This window comes from Macrobrachium rosenbergii, chromosome 42, assembly GCF_040412425.1.
Source record: "Macrobrachium rosenbergii isolate ZJJX-2024 chromosome 42, ASM4041242v1, whole genome shotgun sequence".
NCBI classification, from domain to species: domain Eukaryota; kingdom Metazoa; phylum Arthropoda; class Malacostraca; order Decapoda; family Palaemonidae; genus Macrobrachium; species Macrobrachium rosenbergii.
The window spans coordinates 19,435,678-19,453,121 of record NC_089782.1 but is presented as its reverse complement, the minus strand read 5'-3'; the positions used below and the strand labels follow the sequence as shown (position 1 = coordinate 19,453,121).

At 41.0% G+C, this 17,444-nt stretch overlaps 1 protein-coding gene across 1 annotated transcript in view; it reads right to left on the bottom strand.

Moving 5' to 3' along the window:
* The window catches only part of LOC136828026 (RCC1 and BTB domain-containing protein 1-like), a 72,483-nt gene that overhangs the window by 27,736 nt on the left and 27,303 nt on the right, over positions 1-17,444 (bottom strand). The window contains exons 4-5 of the mRNA XM_067085664.1: positions 3,912-4,070; positions 2,599-2,706 (exon numbers count right to left, since the gene is read on the bottom strand). Of these exons, the coding sequence (XP_066941765.1) occupies positions 2,599-2,706; positions 3,912-4,070 (267 nt within the window). The remainder of the gene's footprint in view (positions 1-2,598; positions 2,707-3,911; positions 4,071-17,444) is intronic.

Below are 17,444 nucleotides of genomic sequence, written 5' to 3'. Positions count from 1 at the left end.
ATACCATCACTAATCTGCTATCACCAAACACATTTTCCTCTGGCACTAGGGACAGAGCAGGAAAAATGATAAAAGGCTCAGGTTTGTATACCAAGAAAAATAAAAATTGCTTTAAAGCTTGTTGTTTGTTCCTTAGGGAATACAAACCATCACCTCTTATGTAGAAGACTCATGCCTTAGGTGGAAGGATATGAATATAGCATTGATGTCAAAGGCCAAGCGCTGGGACCGATGAGATCATTCAGTGCTGGAAGGGAAACTGAGAGCAGGAAGGTTGGAAAGGTGTAACAGGAGGAAAACCTCACAGTTCCCCTATGAAACAATTGTTAGAGAGGGTGGATAGCAAGACGGAAGAAAGAGAATATGAATGGAGGTACAGTAAGAGGGATGAAAGGGGTTGTAGCTAGGGGGCAAGGGACACTGCAAAGAACCTCAAGTAATACCTACAGTGCAGCACTAACCTGCCTATGGGGGCCTTAGGTGAAAGGTTCTCTCTTTCAATTGACTTGAAGCCCATCTGAAAGTGTCACAATCCTGGTCAAAACTACGAACAGGGGATAAATGGCTCCAATAACCTCCTATTCAGTCTGGGAAAGCTTTGAACTGGTAAACAGTCCTGCTGCAGACAATTCAAAGGCCCTGTTGTAGACATTGCAAAGGTACTTACTGGGTCTGCTACTTTTGAGAAAAAAAGGTGTACCAGTCTGCTCTAATGCTCATTCACTGGACTTTAAGCTCATGATCAGTACCAACGGTACCTGTTGATGTACCCAGGGCTGAGGACATCCTGCATATGAATCAGGGTTCTGAGCCATGGTCATCCGTCCCATGAAGCTCCTTGTGTTAAATGGAATCCAAACTAGGAGAGGCCACAGGAAAATAAATGCTGTGCCACAGTAGCTTGCTTAACTGCTGGATAGCAGGAACCCTCTGATTTACAGATCAGACAGTTAACGTGATTCAAGGTACCACAAGCAAGCAGCAATTACAGCAGTTGGAACAACTGCCTCACCTCTTGTGTGAACCCTCGAGTAACTCGAACTACGGGAAGGGTTCAACTTCCCTGATAGCATTAATCAAACCAAGAGCCAAACAATCTCTGTCCAACTTTGCTGAAGGGGTTCTGAATGGAGATAAATCCCTCAGGTTTTAACAGATCCCTACAGCAAGAGTTGGTATCTCTCCCTAACAATGGGTAACCCATGCATGGAACAGGGTTTAATAGCCATGGTTATCTGTCTTGTGCAGCTGAAAGCTGAGCTATGTAAAGGACATGGCAGACTAAGCAATGTGCTATCACAAAGACACAATCTGGGGCCTATGGTGAACCATGAGCAGTTAGGTGTAGCACAATTACATACAGATTACTTGGTGCCCTTGAGCACCATAAAATGTAGACCTGTTGCATGAAAACCTATTGTCTGTCCATGCACAGTCTGGGGATCATTCATACACCAAGCATGGGGTCAGCACTGGCTCACCATGTGTGCTTCTGGCAAAACACAGGTGGCAAGCGTTCCTCGTGTCCAAGAAGTGTTGGATGACTTGGGGTACCAAGGTCACTCTGTAAGACCTGTGTCAGCCCTGCCTATGGCAGATGTAACACCTGGAGGTGGACAAACACTGTTAGCTCCCAAGCCAGGAAAGGCATTCATTCAAAGTTGTCTGGGGTTTCTCTTGAGAGGTCTTCTAGGACTTCTTTTCTTCTTCCTGTGTAAGGAGAGAAGGGAAGCACTTACAAATCTTACCCAGATCCCAAATCTTACTTTTCTCTGCAAAAGCAGTAACCGTGGTCGATACTACAGGGGGCATCTCCCACTAGAAGGATAAACATATGCAAGGCTAAACAGTGTTTAGTTCCTAGTGTGTATAGCAACAGCAGATGGTAGCAGATGACGTGGAAAGGATAGGCTTATCGATCACTCAACTTCCTGCACACGACCCACACTTGGCTGAGAGAGGGGTGTACACATAGAAAGAGCAGGGAGAGGTTCAGGGGCAGGGAGAAGGGAGCGGAAGGTTAACACTTCTGGCCTTCCTTTACAAAAACCCTCCAGAAGCTGCAGATCCTACTGTTATGCAAGCAATTACAGTAGGATCCATCTAAACCACTCTCACACTATCACACCTACATTATATACATTATTTCTCCATGACAAACTAAAGAAAACACTCCAAAACACAAGTTCCAACTTAGCAGTCAGCTGGAGCATAGTGAGACATCTTCACTTGATGGCAGCTGAAGAAAAAGTGCTTGGTGATGGTAAATGGGTGAGGGTATTCTTACCCCTTAACCCCCTGTTATTATCTTGTTATCAAGTTTCAACTTGTTACCAAGTTCCAGTATGCACAGAGGAGTACTCCTGTGTAATGGGTGGGTGTTTGTATTTCTGTAAGAACGGATTAAAAGTATAAGATGTGTTTTTTCTTTTTGTATCTTTGGATCACAGTCCTGAAAAGTCTCTCCTCAACATTCCTGCAAGATATTCTTTATATAGAAAGCACAGAAATACCCATAATACAATTCAAAACAAATTTATAATCTCAAATTATAAAGGTCCACTTGTAACATAATTAAAATTATATCAAGAAACTTACCTTAGTGATCACTACACCCTGAAGAGCTGTCACACGACATGTATTGTGCTGGTTCACATTATTTCCAAGTCCCAACTGGCCATTACTGTTGAGACCCCAGCCATAAACCTGGAAAAGTTTATAGATACAATCTCTACAAAGTTTTGATGTATAATAAAACCTCTCTGATGTTCTGAGAAATAACAAGTGTTACATTCTCATTATTTAACCTAAAATAATACTGTATTTAAAAAAATCATTCTGACCTAAAAAACATCTTTTGTACTACCTGTACTCTTTTTATGCAAGACTCAAAAATCTTTTAAGTACTATCAAAGGTATTAAGGGGCATACTGACCTCCGAATTTCAAGGAATTATTGAATTTTAGTTATTAACAGTTTTCAACTGTTTTATGCCTAAACAAACATATCCTGAAGCATTAATGCTAAAAAAATTTTTAGATTAGTTTATTGACAATTTTGTTCATTTCTTGTATGGCACTGTGAATGAAAAATTGTAAAAAAATGTGCAAAAAACATCTGTATGACTAATTCTGGATAGGTCCAAGTGAGTTATGGACTGTTTTGGATGTGTAAATAAACATATCTTGAAGCATTATTGCTAAAAGAATGTTTAGATTGGTTCATGGACAATTTTGTTCATCTCTTGTATGGTACTGTGAATGACAAATTGTGAAAATACATGTAAAAAAGCATAAAAAAACTTGTACAAAAATACTTGTCACCCACTACAACATCCCATTCTCTCTAGTGGTAGCATCACAGAGAAAATGGGTCATAATGATATACAGATAACTCACTCCAGATGTCCTGATTCTTTCAGGATTTTCTTGAAAGTCCAAACATTTTTTTTGTTTTGCTACTTTCTCATAGCTTACTTTTTCAAAACTAAATGCTTATTTCTCCAAGAAGACAATCAAATTTAATGAAACTTTACAGATTGTAGTATAACTATACTGTATACCTTCATTTTATCATAGGAAAATCACTTTTGAGTGCAATTTTTTCTTGCATATTCTCGAAGTGACAATGATTTTTTCAACTGCAAAAAAAAAAAGAAATTAACTTAGAAGTTGAAATTATAAATTTCCCTACTACAGAAATTTTCATTATTAGTTGTAGAATCAGTGGTAAAAATTTGAAGCAAATCCCTGCCATCATAAGGCAGAAACAGTCATTTACTTATAATGGAGCCTTATGGCGTCAGCGCTCCCCTTAAAGGTATCAAAACTGTTGAGGTCTAAACTGATGAAATCACTATTTCCTTTGATATCTGGCCTGAGAGAGAGACAGAGACAGAGAGAGATACTAACCTCTCCATTATCCATAACTGCCATTGATGACGTCTGACCACATGCTATATCAACCACCCTTCTTCCACCTATGCTTGGGATAACCTTCCTTGGTGTGGGCTGATTTGTGGTGGTACCAGAACCAACCTGTCCACAGTTATTCTGACCCCATGCAAGGACCTGTGAAATTTTAATCAAGAAATACCCTTAGCAAAACTCAGCAACAGACAGTTTTCAATTATGATCAGTAAATAACTCCTTTGAGCAAATAACTAAAATGTTTAAAAACCCAAATGCTCTGTAATCACCATTTTTTTTATCCTGCTGCTCAATAAATGGTTCCTTTAAGGAAATAATTAAAACTTCAATCAAGCTATCACAGATCAGCCAAAGTCTGTTGAAGGACCTTGGAGCATGAGCATCCCAACTGTGTTTAGGCATCACATCCAAATAATGCAAACAGAAACTTGTTCTCTAATCTTTGCCCAAACTGTTAAAATAAACAATAAGATTATGGAAAACAAAATAATCAACAGAAACCAAGGTAATATGATAGCCGTAAATATTTTCCCAAAAATACTGCACTGGACATTTTATTCAATTCACTATAACTTACCTGGTACATCTAGCTCTGAATTCAGGTCTGTGAATGTCCAGACACTGCATTCTTTTGTCTGACAGAGCACCTAATGCTAATGCACCTGCATTACTTGAGAGCTCATGGCATCCTTCATCCATATGCTTCACTTTTCATGTTACCAGAAAAATAGCAAGGAGCTCAGTGATGTAGGGAGGATGGAACCTCATCATTTGAATTATGGGTTTTTACAGCAAAAAGAACAATTTTTTTTAAGTACTGTAATTAGTATTTTTTCTAGTCATAGAAACCAAAGGCAGAAGTATCCTTCAGCGCAAGCTGGTTAACTGGTGGTTAAGAGGGGTGAATGGGGGAATACCCTCGCTCACCTGCCATCACCCAGCAATTTTCCTTTTTATCATCTGTTAAGAAGTAGGGGATTTGAGGTGGGATATATAATATTTGCATAGCCAAGAAAAATGACATTTTCATGATAAACTGTAGTTCTATATAAACTGACACAGTAATTACTTAGCTAAGAGTTTCTACTCAAACAGCAGGTTAAATATTGAAATTCGCGGTAACGATTCTTTTGTTTTGTGTAGGTGACAAGACCCCGCCCACTTTCGGGGTAAGATAGAGGAACAACTAAGCCAACAGATTAATTTATTTATGCAAAAAAAGTCCATGCATGGGGAGGAGGGTGGGCTCCATCCGCAATTACTGGGTAAGTATATGTAAAACTTTATTTTATCGTGAAGATCATTTTTATATAAGTAACTTACCCAGTAATTACTTAGCTGATTCCATACTGAAAGGTGCTGGGGAATCGTGGATGGTAAAATAACAATCTACATTTGAAAAGTTAATGACCTAAAATAGGCTAACATTGAGACAATGTTTGTTCCTTACCTGGTGATTACTGCCTCTGATTGGTGCTCATCTCAACCTGTAGAGACGTGGCGGTATAGCCAGAGTCATCTCTATGGGAGTGCGATATTCTGCAGAGAAGGAGTGCTCTGAAGGCTGACAGAATACGGTATACAGCGGGAACTTTGTGACGAAGGTGAATACCAAGTGTCAACAAAGCTCATATAATTGCCCCTGCCCAGGGTGCAGTACCAAAAAACAATAAAAACCCAGCAACAAAATCACCTACACCATAAAAATTAACATGACCACTACCCAACACTAACCAGGCGAAGAGCTAAATACACAGGAAAGGATACTTCCTACACTTCCTCACGGTCCTAGAGTACTGCAGTTTTCGTAAACAGTTTCCACGTCCCGCAGATAGTGCATTGCAAACACCAACTTGCTTCTCCAGTATGTTGCCTGAAGAATGGAGGATAAGGAAAGATTTAGCTTGAAAGCTACTGATGTAGAAACTGCCCTTACATCATGAGCTTTAACTTTCATGACTTTCAAGTCATTTTCCTCCACTTGGGAGTGAGATTCAATCATAAGATCTCTCAAAAAGAAGGAAATGGCATTCTTAGATAAAGGTCTAGAGGGATTTTTTGACTGAGCACCACAAATTAGAAGACTGCCGTCTAATTTTCTCCGTTTGGTGCAGTAGTACCTGAGGGCTCTCACCAGGCAAAGCACTCTTTCCTCCTCTTCTGCGCCTAAAATATCTGATAGGCTCTTCATGGTGAAAGAACAAGGCCAAGGGTGTGAAGGGTTCTTGTTCTTCACCATTCAAAAAGCCGATCCTTTTGTCGATCACTTGAATCTCACTTACTCTCTTCACAGTGGCCAGCGCTACGAGAAAAATAGTCTTCTTAGTTAAATCCCTGAGAGAGGAAGAACGCATAGGTTCGAAGCGCTCACTTGGTAACCACTTAAGCACCACATCTAGATTCCAAGAGAAATTCTCCTCCTTTCTAGATCTGGTGGTGTCGAATGGCCTCATCAGGTCCGAAATATCCTGATTAGAAGAAATGCCGAGGACTCAGTGACAGAAAACTGAGCTGAGCATTGCTCTGTAACCTTTTATGGTGGAAGAAGACCTTCCTAGAGAAGACCTTAAGTAAAGAAGAAAATCAGCTATTTGAAGGAAAGACGTCTGACAAGATGAAGCTCCGTTTCTTCTGCACCAGGTCCTAAAAAACTTCCACTCTGCCTGGTAGAGCTTGTTGGACGAGGCACGTCTACATTTGGCAATGGTCTCTGCTGCCAATTGTGAAAATCTTTTCGCTCGGACAAGTCTACTGACAGTCAAAAGCCTATCAGGGCCAGAGTGGACAGGCCTTGGTGGAATATCCTGCGGTGCAGTTGTTCGAGAAAACTTGGAATAGCAGGGAGGAGCCTTGGAAGGTCTATGAGGAGATCCAGAGGGTCTGGGAACCATTCCTTCTGTGGCCAAAAGGGGGCCACCAGGGTCATCTTTACCCTACTGAGAGAGGGGAACTTCTTGAGAACTTCCCTTATCATTCTGAAGGGCAGAATAGTGTAAAGGTCCAGATTTGACCAATCTTGGACCATTGCATCTGTTGCCCACGTGAGAGGGTCCGGAACAAGGAGCATAACAGAGGTAGATGGTGATTCCAAGAAGCTGCAAATAAGTCTAGGGTTGGTTGTCCCCATAACCTCCAAAGGTTGGAGCAAACCTGACTGTCTAACGTCCATTCCGTTGGAAGGACTTGATTCCAGCAGCTCAGTTTGTCCGCCAGGACATTGCATTTGCCTTGGATAAATCTTGTGACTAATGGGTTTGGTTCTGGTCTGCCCAGCACAACAGATCTCTTATTATCTCTCACAGGGAGAATGAGTGTGTTCCCCCTTGATGAATGTGTTTATGTAGGCCAAGGCTGTGGTATTTGTCTGAATGTACTATGATCGTCTTATTGCAGACTTCTGTTTGCAAAATGACTGAGACCCAGAGTAACCCTTTCAACTCATAGGTTGATGTGAAGCTGTTTCTCATTCAGGGACCCACCTTCACTGAGAATCTTGGTTCGGGCTCCCCTACCCAGATCTGTTGGTGCAAAGAAGCCTGGAGTCGGGGTTCACTGGGAGAAGAATTTCCCCTCCCTCAATCTTTCTTGGACTTCCACAACTGGGTCCTCCCTTTATCTCCGCTGTGGTAGGAAAGAAGTGAATATCTTGATGTACCTCCCGATCCCAGTAGGCTCTCAGGTAAAACTGTAACAGCCTCATGTGCAGTCTCCCCAGTCTTACAAACTGCTCCAATGAGGCCAGTGTGCCTAAAAGACTCATTCCTGTGTTGCTGTGCATGGATGAAGGGCAAGAAACAGGTTGACCTTCCTTAAACAGTCCTCCACTCTCTTGGAGGACAGCAAAGCCCAAAAACTCTGAGAGTCTATCAGAATCCCCAAATAGAGAATTTTCTGAGTGGGAGTTTCTTGAGATTTCTGGAGATTCAATAAAACTGCTATATCTTGAGTCATGCAAACTGTTTTCTGCAAGTCCTCCATGAATGCATTGATCCTTAGTGGGGCAGAAGTAGCAGTCGTCTACTATAAATAAAGCAGTCTTTACCCTGCTAGATGGGCCCACCTGCCAGGGAGCAAGTACCCTCATTAAAAACTTATAAGGGGCAGTCAGAGGCTGAAACAAGTGCTCTGAACTGATAAATTTGGCCCTGAAGACAAGCCTGGGTATTTTCTAAAATCCTTGTGAATAGGGATATGAAAATACACGTCCAGCATGTCTAGGGAGATCATCAAATCCCCCTGACAGATAGAGGCAAGAACTGACTGTGCTGTCTCCATACTGAATTTTGTCTTCTCTATGAAGGCATTCAAGGCACTCGCATTGAGCACTGGTCTCCACCCCCTGAAGACTTGGGCACTACGAAGAGTCGATTGTATAACCCCTTCAACTTGGAGTTCCTGACTAGTTCTATAGCCTTCATGCTGATGAGAGAGGAAACCACCTCTGAGAGGGCCGAATGCCTCTCCAATCCTTCAGAGTAAGCCATCAAGACAACGAGAGTGCTGGTCAAGGGAGGCCTCTCCCTGAGGGGGATAGAATAACCCTCCTTGAGTACTCTGACTACCCACTGGTCTGCCCCTCTTGAACTCCATCTCTCCCAGAAGAGGGCCTCCACCCACTGGGGCATGGACTGGGGTCTCACTTGATTAGCTCAGGTGTGAACCTAACTGATCCCTCTGGACCTAGACTGAGATCTGCCTGTCCCAAAGGGCCTTGGCTGGAAGGAGTATGGTCCTGGTGGGTACTGCAGTCCCAATCTCTCTGTCATTTTGTAGACTGTGTCAGAGAGATCAAGGTGAGCTTCTTATGCAGGCTGGAAACAATCTCACTAACGGTTGTCCATGGGAAAAGATGATGCTTGTCCAGTGGAGAAAATAAAAGAGCTGATATTTGGGATGATGTCACACCTTCAGATGTAAAGGAAACCCACAGTTTCCTCTTCTTGAGTACGCCCATTATGTATAGCAAAGCAATCTCCTGTGAACTGTCTCTGACTGCTTTGTCAGTGCAGGAGAGAAAACCCAGATATTCCAAAGCGTAATCAGGTGGAAGCAATGGATCTTGAACTTTCTTGGCAAGAATGCCTAAACACCAGTCCAAAAACTTAAAACTTCAAGTCTTAAAAAGACTTTATAGGTGTTCCATCTCTTCCTTGAAAAGGCAACAGCTGATGCAAGGAGCGGATCTCTGATGCCGTCAATAGGATGAGATAAGTCCCCTGGAGAAGGCAGCAACTCCCAGGAAAGGGCCTCCCAGTAGCATAAGGACTTCTTGGATGAGGACAGAGAACCAACAGGGAGTCCGGCCAGTGTCAAAGCTGATAATCATAAAAGATGAAGCTGGGGACAAAGGAATCACAGGAGGAAAGAACTCTGAAAATTCTTAAGTAAAAACTTCCAGAAGGGGCTAGCATAAAGGAGTTGTTTGGAATCTTGTGAAATCCTCTTCTTGACGAAACAGGAGACAAGGGCATCTGATGGATTGCTGTAGCAGTGGATGGTCGTGAAGAGCTGCAGAATGCTATCAACTTGTGTGTTGAAGAGAAAAAGCTGGATCAAACTTGAAGCCCATTGACAACTGCATTACCATGAACTGAATGACTGGAACTTGAAGCTTAGAAGCCGCGTCAAATACTGGTTGGTTCCCCTAAGGCACTGGCAGCAGGCAGAGAAGTAGATGTACGTTGATGTGTCGGAGCTCTAGAGCGAGCGGATGCATCAGAGAACTCGGGCGCTAGATCCTTGGAAGAGATACGCCTCTTCAAGGGGCGTGACTTGTCGGGAAAATGCCACTGGCGCCTTCTGTATGGTAAAGAATCTCCTGAACTAGATGAGAGCTGATGCACATCCAAAAGATGCCTTTCCAGTGGCTGTCTCTTGATGCAACCTGGGATGTAACAGGCTGGTCTGAGGAGGCGACTGCTCGTAGGCAGACCCAACTGACCTCCCTTGGGCTAACGGTATGCCTCCTCCCTGGTTCTGGGGAGGATGGTAGTGACCGATGCCTAGGAGAATCAGCAGGACGAACAGCCACCTCCTCCAATAACACTTCCTTTCACTTTTCTTATCAAGACATACATACATAGGACTTCCAGCACAAGAACCTAAAAAGGTTCAAGAGTCTAGTTAAACAAATCATTTATAACTAACTAACTATACATAAGGACATCGATGCCCCTAATTGGGGCCACATACTACTACCATATTGATTCCCTGATCAAATTTGTTTCCATGCTGGCAGAAGCGATTGGGCTCAGTGTGAAAGTCAGGAGCAGGAGTAAGTGAATTACAAGGGTATGTACTGATACAGGAAACCAGGAACAATAGGAGGAGATGCAGCAAGGATGTCTGCATCATTAGATTTAGGAGTTGTCTGACTACTAATTTCTTGCCAGCTTGGCAGCTTCCTCTTTGTCTCTCTCTAAATTGTTTGAAGTCAAGGTCTTCCATTCGTTAAATCACAATTCCTCCATTCATGCATGTATCAAATCAATGGTACAAACTTGCCATCTGCAATTTGTGCACAGGGTGTGGGAGTCGTAAGTTATTTTCGTTAACTGGGTTTTGCTGTGCAGGAGCTAGAAGGCTAGCATCTGACATACTAACAGCTAAAAATTCACAGTCAATTGGCCACAGTCAAATCAGGAAAAACAATGCCAAAAGGCTACCATACAAAGAATACTTCACCAGATGGGAAGAAACAAATTGATCTATTGGCTTAGTTGTTCCTCTAGCTTATCCCGAAAGTGGGCAGGGTCTTGTCACCTATACAAAACAAAAGAATCGCTATCACGAATTTCAAAATTTAAGCTGCCATTCGAGTAGAAACTTAGCTAAGTAATTACTGGGTAAGTTATTTATATAAAAATACAAATTACTTTTAAAATGTTTTCCTAAGAAAATACAAACCATTACCTTTTCTGCACAAGACTAACTCATTAGGTGGGAGGCTGTCTCTTTCTCAACTGCATGGATGTTGAAACCCATCCAGAAATGTCTTGATCTCAGTCAAGTGAGTGAGTAAGGATACCAATGATTCCTGTAATCTCCTACTCAGCCTGACACAGGGATGTCAGAGCAGTATGGCACTGGAGTCTTGCTCAAGTAAGGATTTCTTCAGAGATCCCTGTAAGGGTTATACAAGTTGGAAAGCAGCTGTAACTGGCTAACATAGCTCAAGGGTTTAGGATATTGGTCAACTACTTTCCCAACACCCCTTGTTTTTACAAGAGCAAAGTGAGTTACATCTTAAAATCAAAACTCTAAACTGGATGCTCAATTGTGAATCTTGCCTGTATTTGGCCTGATGCAGCAGGTACTTGGCCTAAGCTGCTACTCAAGAGGAAGAAGGAAGGAAAAATCAAGAGACGACTCTCAATATTCATCCTCAGGGTTGCACTTAACCAATTACCTGGGTGAGATACTTTTCTGTATGAATGAAGCCTTGGTGACTACACAGGTCCCAAGGTGATGTCCAGGGACTTGTGGGTAATGTCCTCCGTAAGATAGAATGAAATGAAGGCAGTCTGATGTTTCTAGACCCATGCCTTCATTACCTGAAATACTGAAAAGTTTTACTGAAGGCTAGTGATGGGCCAATGCCTTGACCAGATCTCTTGCCCAAGCTAGACCACTGCTGTCCTACCCTGAGAGTTATACACTCGTTCAATCAATTCATGAAAACAGAAAGAAAGGGTGTTCCTAGACCACCTCTTATGTTTGCTCTGGCCTAAGAAGTCAAGTTTTTTTAAGATGGTAACTTAAGGCTTGCACAGGGCTCAAAAGAATTTTGCCCGGGTCAAACCACAAAGTCAGAGACTGACAGGTGTAACAGTTAGCGAATTTTATAAGAACATGTCATAAGCACTGCCTTCCTGCACATGCCTCAACCAATCATGGGGAAGCCCGGGAGTCTGCTAGCATTTCTGAACTGATCATGTACTGGCTGCAACGTTGAAAACCAGTAGTTGTAGTCTGTATCCCAAGCGGAATAAACGCTCCTTAGCCATCCCATATGGGTCTGGCCATTTTATCATATCCTACACTCTTCCTTATGTGTAACTGTACATTTATAATACAAGTGATCTGTGGGTGGTAGGATCAGTGGGTATTCAGCATCTTCCAGCGGTTTATAGCAATTTGTTTACAAGATGTGATTCATCTTTCCTTCATTCGACATACATTATGAAAATGGACAAGATGGACAGTACATTGCAAAACTAAAGAATCTGTTTGTAGCCAACACCAATGTCTCAAGAAAAGAAAAAAGCCCTATTGTTGCATTATGCAGTGATGAAGTTTTGAAATCTACAAAACATTAGCCTTAGTGGTGATGATGCTAATATGATAAAGTAAACAAGGCTGACCATTTACTTTCAGCCAAAGAAAAACAAATTCAGACATTATGAGTTTTGAAATATGAGGCAGAATCGTGGTGAAACGACTGATCAATGTGCAACAGCTCGACAAAAAGGCTGAAAATTGTGAATTTGCTGATAAGAGCAGGAAATCAAAAGCCAGTAATTCAAGGTTGTTTGTCAAGCAAACTGAGGTGAAGTGTTTAGAAGGAAAGCTCTCGACGATATATTAACCATGACCAGAACTATGGAAATTGCAGAGAAACAGTCAAGAGTTATGGATAAGAATACAGACCAAGTTCAAATGTGTTAGTCAATGGATGATGCATAAGTATAAGCTGTCACAACCCAGCACTGGAATCTAGGCCCAAGGTCATCCCGATCAGCCGCCCAGAAACAAGCAACGCTGTCATGTGAAATCTCAGCTGCAAGTGTCGTCATCGTCATCCAAATGCTGGAACTGTGGTGGGTATTAACTACAAAGAAATATCTACCCCCTCAGAGTTGAATGCAATTACTGTCACAAGAAGAATCACTTTAAATCTGTGTTCAGAAAACATTTCAAGAATGACACTCATTATCACCTGAATGAAATAGTAGGAGATGAAGTCAACGAAGAAGTAGACGAAAGTTTTGAAGCAGACGAAAGTTTTGAAGATGATGTTAACTATGGAGTAAAGTCACAAGTGAAAGCAATTTCAAATAGAAAATTGCCAAAAGTGTATGCTCAAATCAACAATGTACAGGCAACAGTACCTGTAGACACCGGTTTGACTATGAATACAATTCATCAGTCAGTCATAAGTCAAATGAATCCCAAGCCGCAGATGATAAAAACTGAAATTTGAAGCATATGCGTTTGCCCAAACAAAACCTCTAACTACTGTAGGTAAATACAAGTGTTCTATTGACTATGGCTAAAAATTATGACAACACTTTTATGTAGTGAAAGATGGTTTCTGACACTCATTAGTTAGAGACATCTGTGATTTAGTCATGGTCCAGAAATTAGTGGCCATATCAAATGAACCTTAAGTGAAATTATGTGACAAGTACAAATCTGTTTTCCGTGGTTTAAGTAAACTGAAAAACAAGTACAAATCTGTTTTCAGTGGTTTAAGTAAACTGAAAAATAAGCAAGTTAAATTTCATATAGATGAAAGTGTAGTGCCTACGGCCCAGCCTCCAAGAAGAATACTGTTTCATGTAAGAGAACAAGTAGAGAAAGAGCTAGAAAAGTTAGAGAAAAATGTTATTGAAAAGGTCACTGGTCCCACCCCATGGGTTTCAAAACTTGAGGTTGCACCTAAGCATAAGTCTCCTAACAAAATTAGGATATGTACCAATATGTGTAAAGCAAATAAAGCTCTCAAACGTGAAAGACATGTGACACCAACCTTTGATGGTATTATTAATGAAATAAATGGTTCAACAGTGTTCTCAAAAGGTGATCTGTACAAAGGTTTTTGCCAGTTAGAATTAGATGAAAATAGTTGTAATATGACTGTGTTTGCTACTCATGTTGGCCTACGTCGATATCAATGGTTGAATTTTGGTGTCAGTGTGGCTCCTCAAGTATTTCAGAACGAGATTAGACAAGTGTTACAAGGGCTGAATTGTGCTTTAAATATCAGTGACGACATAATAATTCATGGCAAAACGTGAGAAGAGCATGATTCAAATTTAGAAGCACTTTTTGAAAGACTGCAAGAAAAGAATTTGACACTTAATAAAGATAAATGTGAATTTGGAAAAAATAAAATCAAGTTTTATGGATACAATTTTTCAGAACTTGGTATTTCTCCAGATCCAGAAAAAGTTCAAGTTATCAAAAATATCATAAGGCAAGTTAATCAAGGTGAAGTTAGAAATTTTTTGGGTATGACAAATTATGTCTCTCGCTTCATTAAGAATTATTCAGCTATTTCTGAACCTTTGAGAAGACTTACGCAACAGTATTTTTCATTCAAGTGGATGTCGGAACAAGAAGCACCATTCAACAAGTTAAAGGAAGCATTAGTTAGTGATACTGTCATGGCATATTTTGATCCTCAGAAAAATACTGAATTATGGGTCGATGCAAGTCCCGTGAGAGTTTCATGAATTTTGGTTCAAGATGACAAAATCATAGCATACAGAAGCAGGTCTCTCACCCCAGTTGAACAACATTATAGCCAGACAGAATGTGAAGCATTGGCATGTGTGTTTGGATGCCAGCATTTTCATCTGCATCTTTTTGGGAAACCATTTACTCTGATTACCGATCATCGTTCCCTTGAATCAATTTTCAACAACACAAAGCAAATTCAATCAGCAAGGCTTGAAAGGTGGAGACTGAATTTGACAATGTATAATTTTACAGTTAAATATCGTGCCGGGAATTTAATGGTATCAGATTATTGCTGAAGACATCCGTTCTGTGAAGGATCAAGTAAAAGCATTGCTGAAAATTTTATGAAATTCATTGCATACTTGTCAGTACTGGGTTCATTAACTCTTGCAGATGTTGCAAAGGCAATGCTGGAGGATCGTGTTCTTAAATGTGTTGCCAATGCCATTCAAAGAAATACATGGTCAAAACAAAAATGTAAACTGTATGAAGTTTACCGACGATACCAACAAGTGTGTGACAAATTATCTGTGGACAGTGGAAATATTCTGTTATGTGTTACACAACTGCATTCCAGAGTCATTAAAACGTCATGTTATTAACTTAGCTCATGAAGGACACCAGGGTCAAGTAAAATGCAAGTCATCGTTAAGAGAAACTCTTTGGTTTCCATACACGGACAAATTTGTTGAAGAAAAATGCAAATCATGCATTGCATGCATGTCAGTGTCTCCTCAGTCGGTTCCTGATCCAATTAAACCGAGCCTTTTACCTAAGAAACTGTGGGATGAAGTCTCAATGGATTTTTGTGGCCCCTTCCCTACTGGAGAGTACTTCATGGTTGCCAAAGATGACTATAGTCGTTATCCTGTCATCGAGAAATTAACGAGCATTAAGGCAGATACAGTGACTGTCAGGCTTGAAAATATTTTTGACTTATTTGGAATACCCACGTGTTATTAAAACAGACAATGGCACTCTATTTAATGGTCATGTTTTCTCAGAGTTTGCACATAACTATGGATTCAGGCATTGAAAAATTATGCCACTTCACCCCATGTCAAATGCTACTGCTGAAGCTTTTATGAAGCCTCTTGTGAAGGCGATTAAACCTTGAATGTTCAAGGTCAAAATGGAAGTCGGATATTAACAAATTTCTTTTGAATTATCATAGCATGCCGCACCCCAGCACAGGTGTCTCCCCAGGAGAACTCATGTTCAACAGAAAAATGAAAACAAAATTGCCCCAGGTTAAAATAAAGTCAAGGGATACAAGCATCAGGAAGAGAGATACCAAGGCAAAGGCTAAGAATAAGCAGTATGCAGACAGTCGCAGAAGAGCTAAACCATGTAGGTTTAAACCAGGTGACCAAATACTAATAAAACAGATTCCACAACAAATTGGATACGCCTTTTTGTCCTATTCCAGGAACAGTATTATCAAAAAAGGGTTCAATGATTACTGCACAGCACCAGCATAGAACACTCACCAGGGATGCATCTCATTTTAAATATGTTGATAAATAAGTTACAACGCAACCAGTTCTTTGTCATCCACATCGTCAACTGAAGAACTCGCCAATATTACACCGCAGTGAGCGGGAACATTTTAAAGCCAAACGTTTCCAAGTCTGAGCTGTATTTGTTCTATCTTGAGATTGATTGAGTTTCATATAATGTGTTCTTTTACTTGTAAAATCAAGTTTTTTTTAAAATATTGCATTGAATCTTGAGTTTATTTGTTTCATGAAGGAAAGTATATATGTGTTCCACTTACTGTGGTTATGAGTATCATATTACTATAATTCAGTTTGGAATTTATTGATTTTATGTTTCACCAAGTTTTATTATGATTATCATTTTAGCTGTTGTATCTGTGTTTAATATAGACAAAAAAAATCTATCTAAAAAAGAAAGGAGGGATGTAACAGTTAACAGTTAGCGAATTTTGTATGAACATGTCATAAGCACCACCTTCCCGCACATGCCTCAACCAATCATGGGGAAGCCTGGGGGTATGCTAGTATTTCTGAACTGATCATGCACCAGCAGCACTGTTGAAAGCCAGTAGTTGTAGTCTGTATCCCAAGCGGAATAAACGCTCCTTAACCATCCCATACGGGTCTGTTATTTATCATATCCTACCCCTCCTTATGTGTATAAGCTGTTACAACAGGTTCCAAGTTTCTAGCACAAACACAGGAAAAAATAAGATCAAGAGAGAATCCAAACCCTCTGAATGCCTGACTAGAGAAGATAAACTGCGTAACTCCTTGATATGCTTTGCTGAGGCTAAAGCTAGCAGGAAGGCAGTCCTTGCTTAGGCTGCACAGAACAAGTCACATCCCTCTCGGGAGGACCAAGTTACCAAGGGACTGCTCAAAGCGCCTCATGCATGAACTCTACTGATGATGAGGGATAAATACCTTTCACTACAAAGACCTGGCTCAAGAATGAGCTTGTCCTGACAATAGTACACTACGAAGTCTGCGATCTGCTGAACATACGTCCCAACTGGATAGAGACCCCTCTATGACACCAATCACAGATGACGGCCTAATTCCTTGGTACATGTTTGCAGTGGAACAACAGAAGTAACCAGACATCTCCCACCCAATCCTACAAGAAAACCTCTCTCTCGCAGGATCTGCTGGATAACCTCTATGCATGCAGCCAGACAGATTGAACCACCAGGTGGTAAAGAATGTGACTGACAAAGAGTGGGCTATGGGGGAATACCTCTCAGCACCTCGACCAAGAGGACCAGCAGATTCTCCCATGACATAGAATCTTCATTGGTGGGTCAACAGCAAGGATAAGAACCTGCCTGATCTGCTGGATGGAAATCAGACGTTTAACCAGCTCAAAACATCACAAGCAAGCTGAGATCATGGCAACCTAACCTGTCTTCTTTCAGAAACTCATCTGATATTGAGCTCTATCAACAAGATCAGGTTTAGACATGGAGCTTCAAGGCTTCCCTGAGATTATCTAGTTAATGTAAGAACATGACTATTTCATGGAAGTGTCTGTTCCAACTTGGCTTTCTGG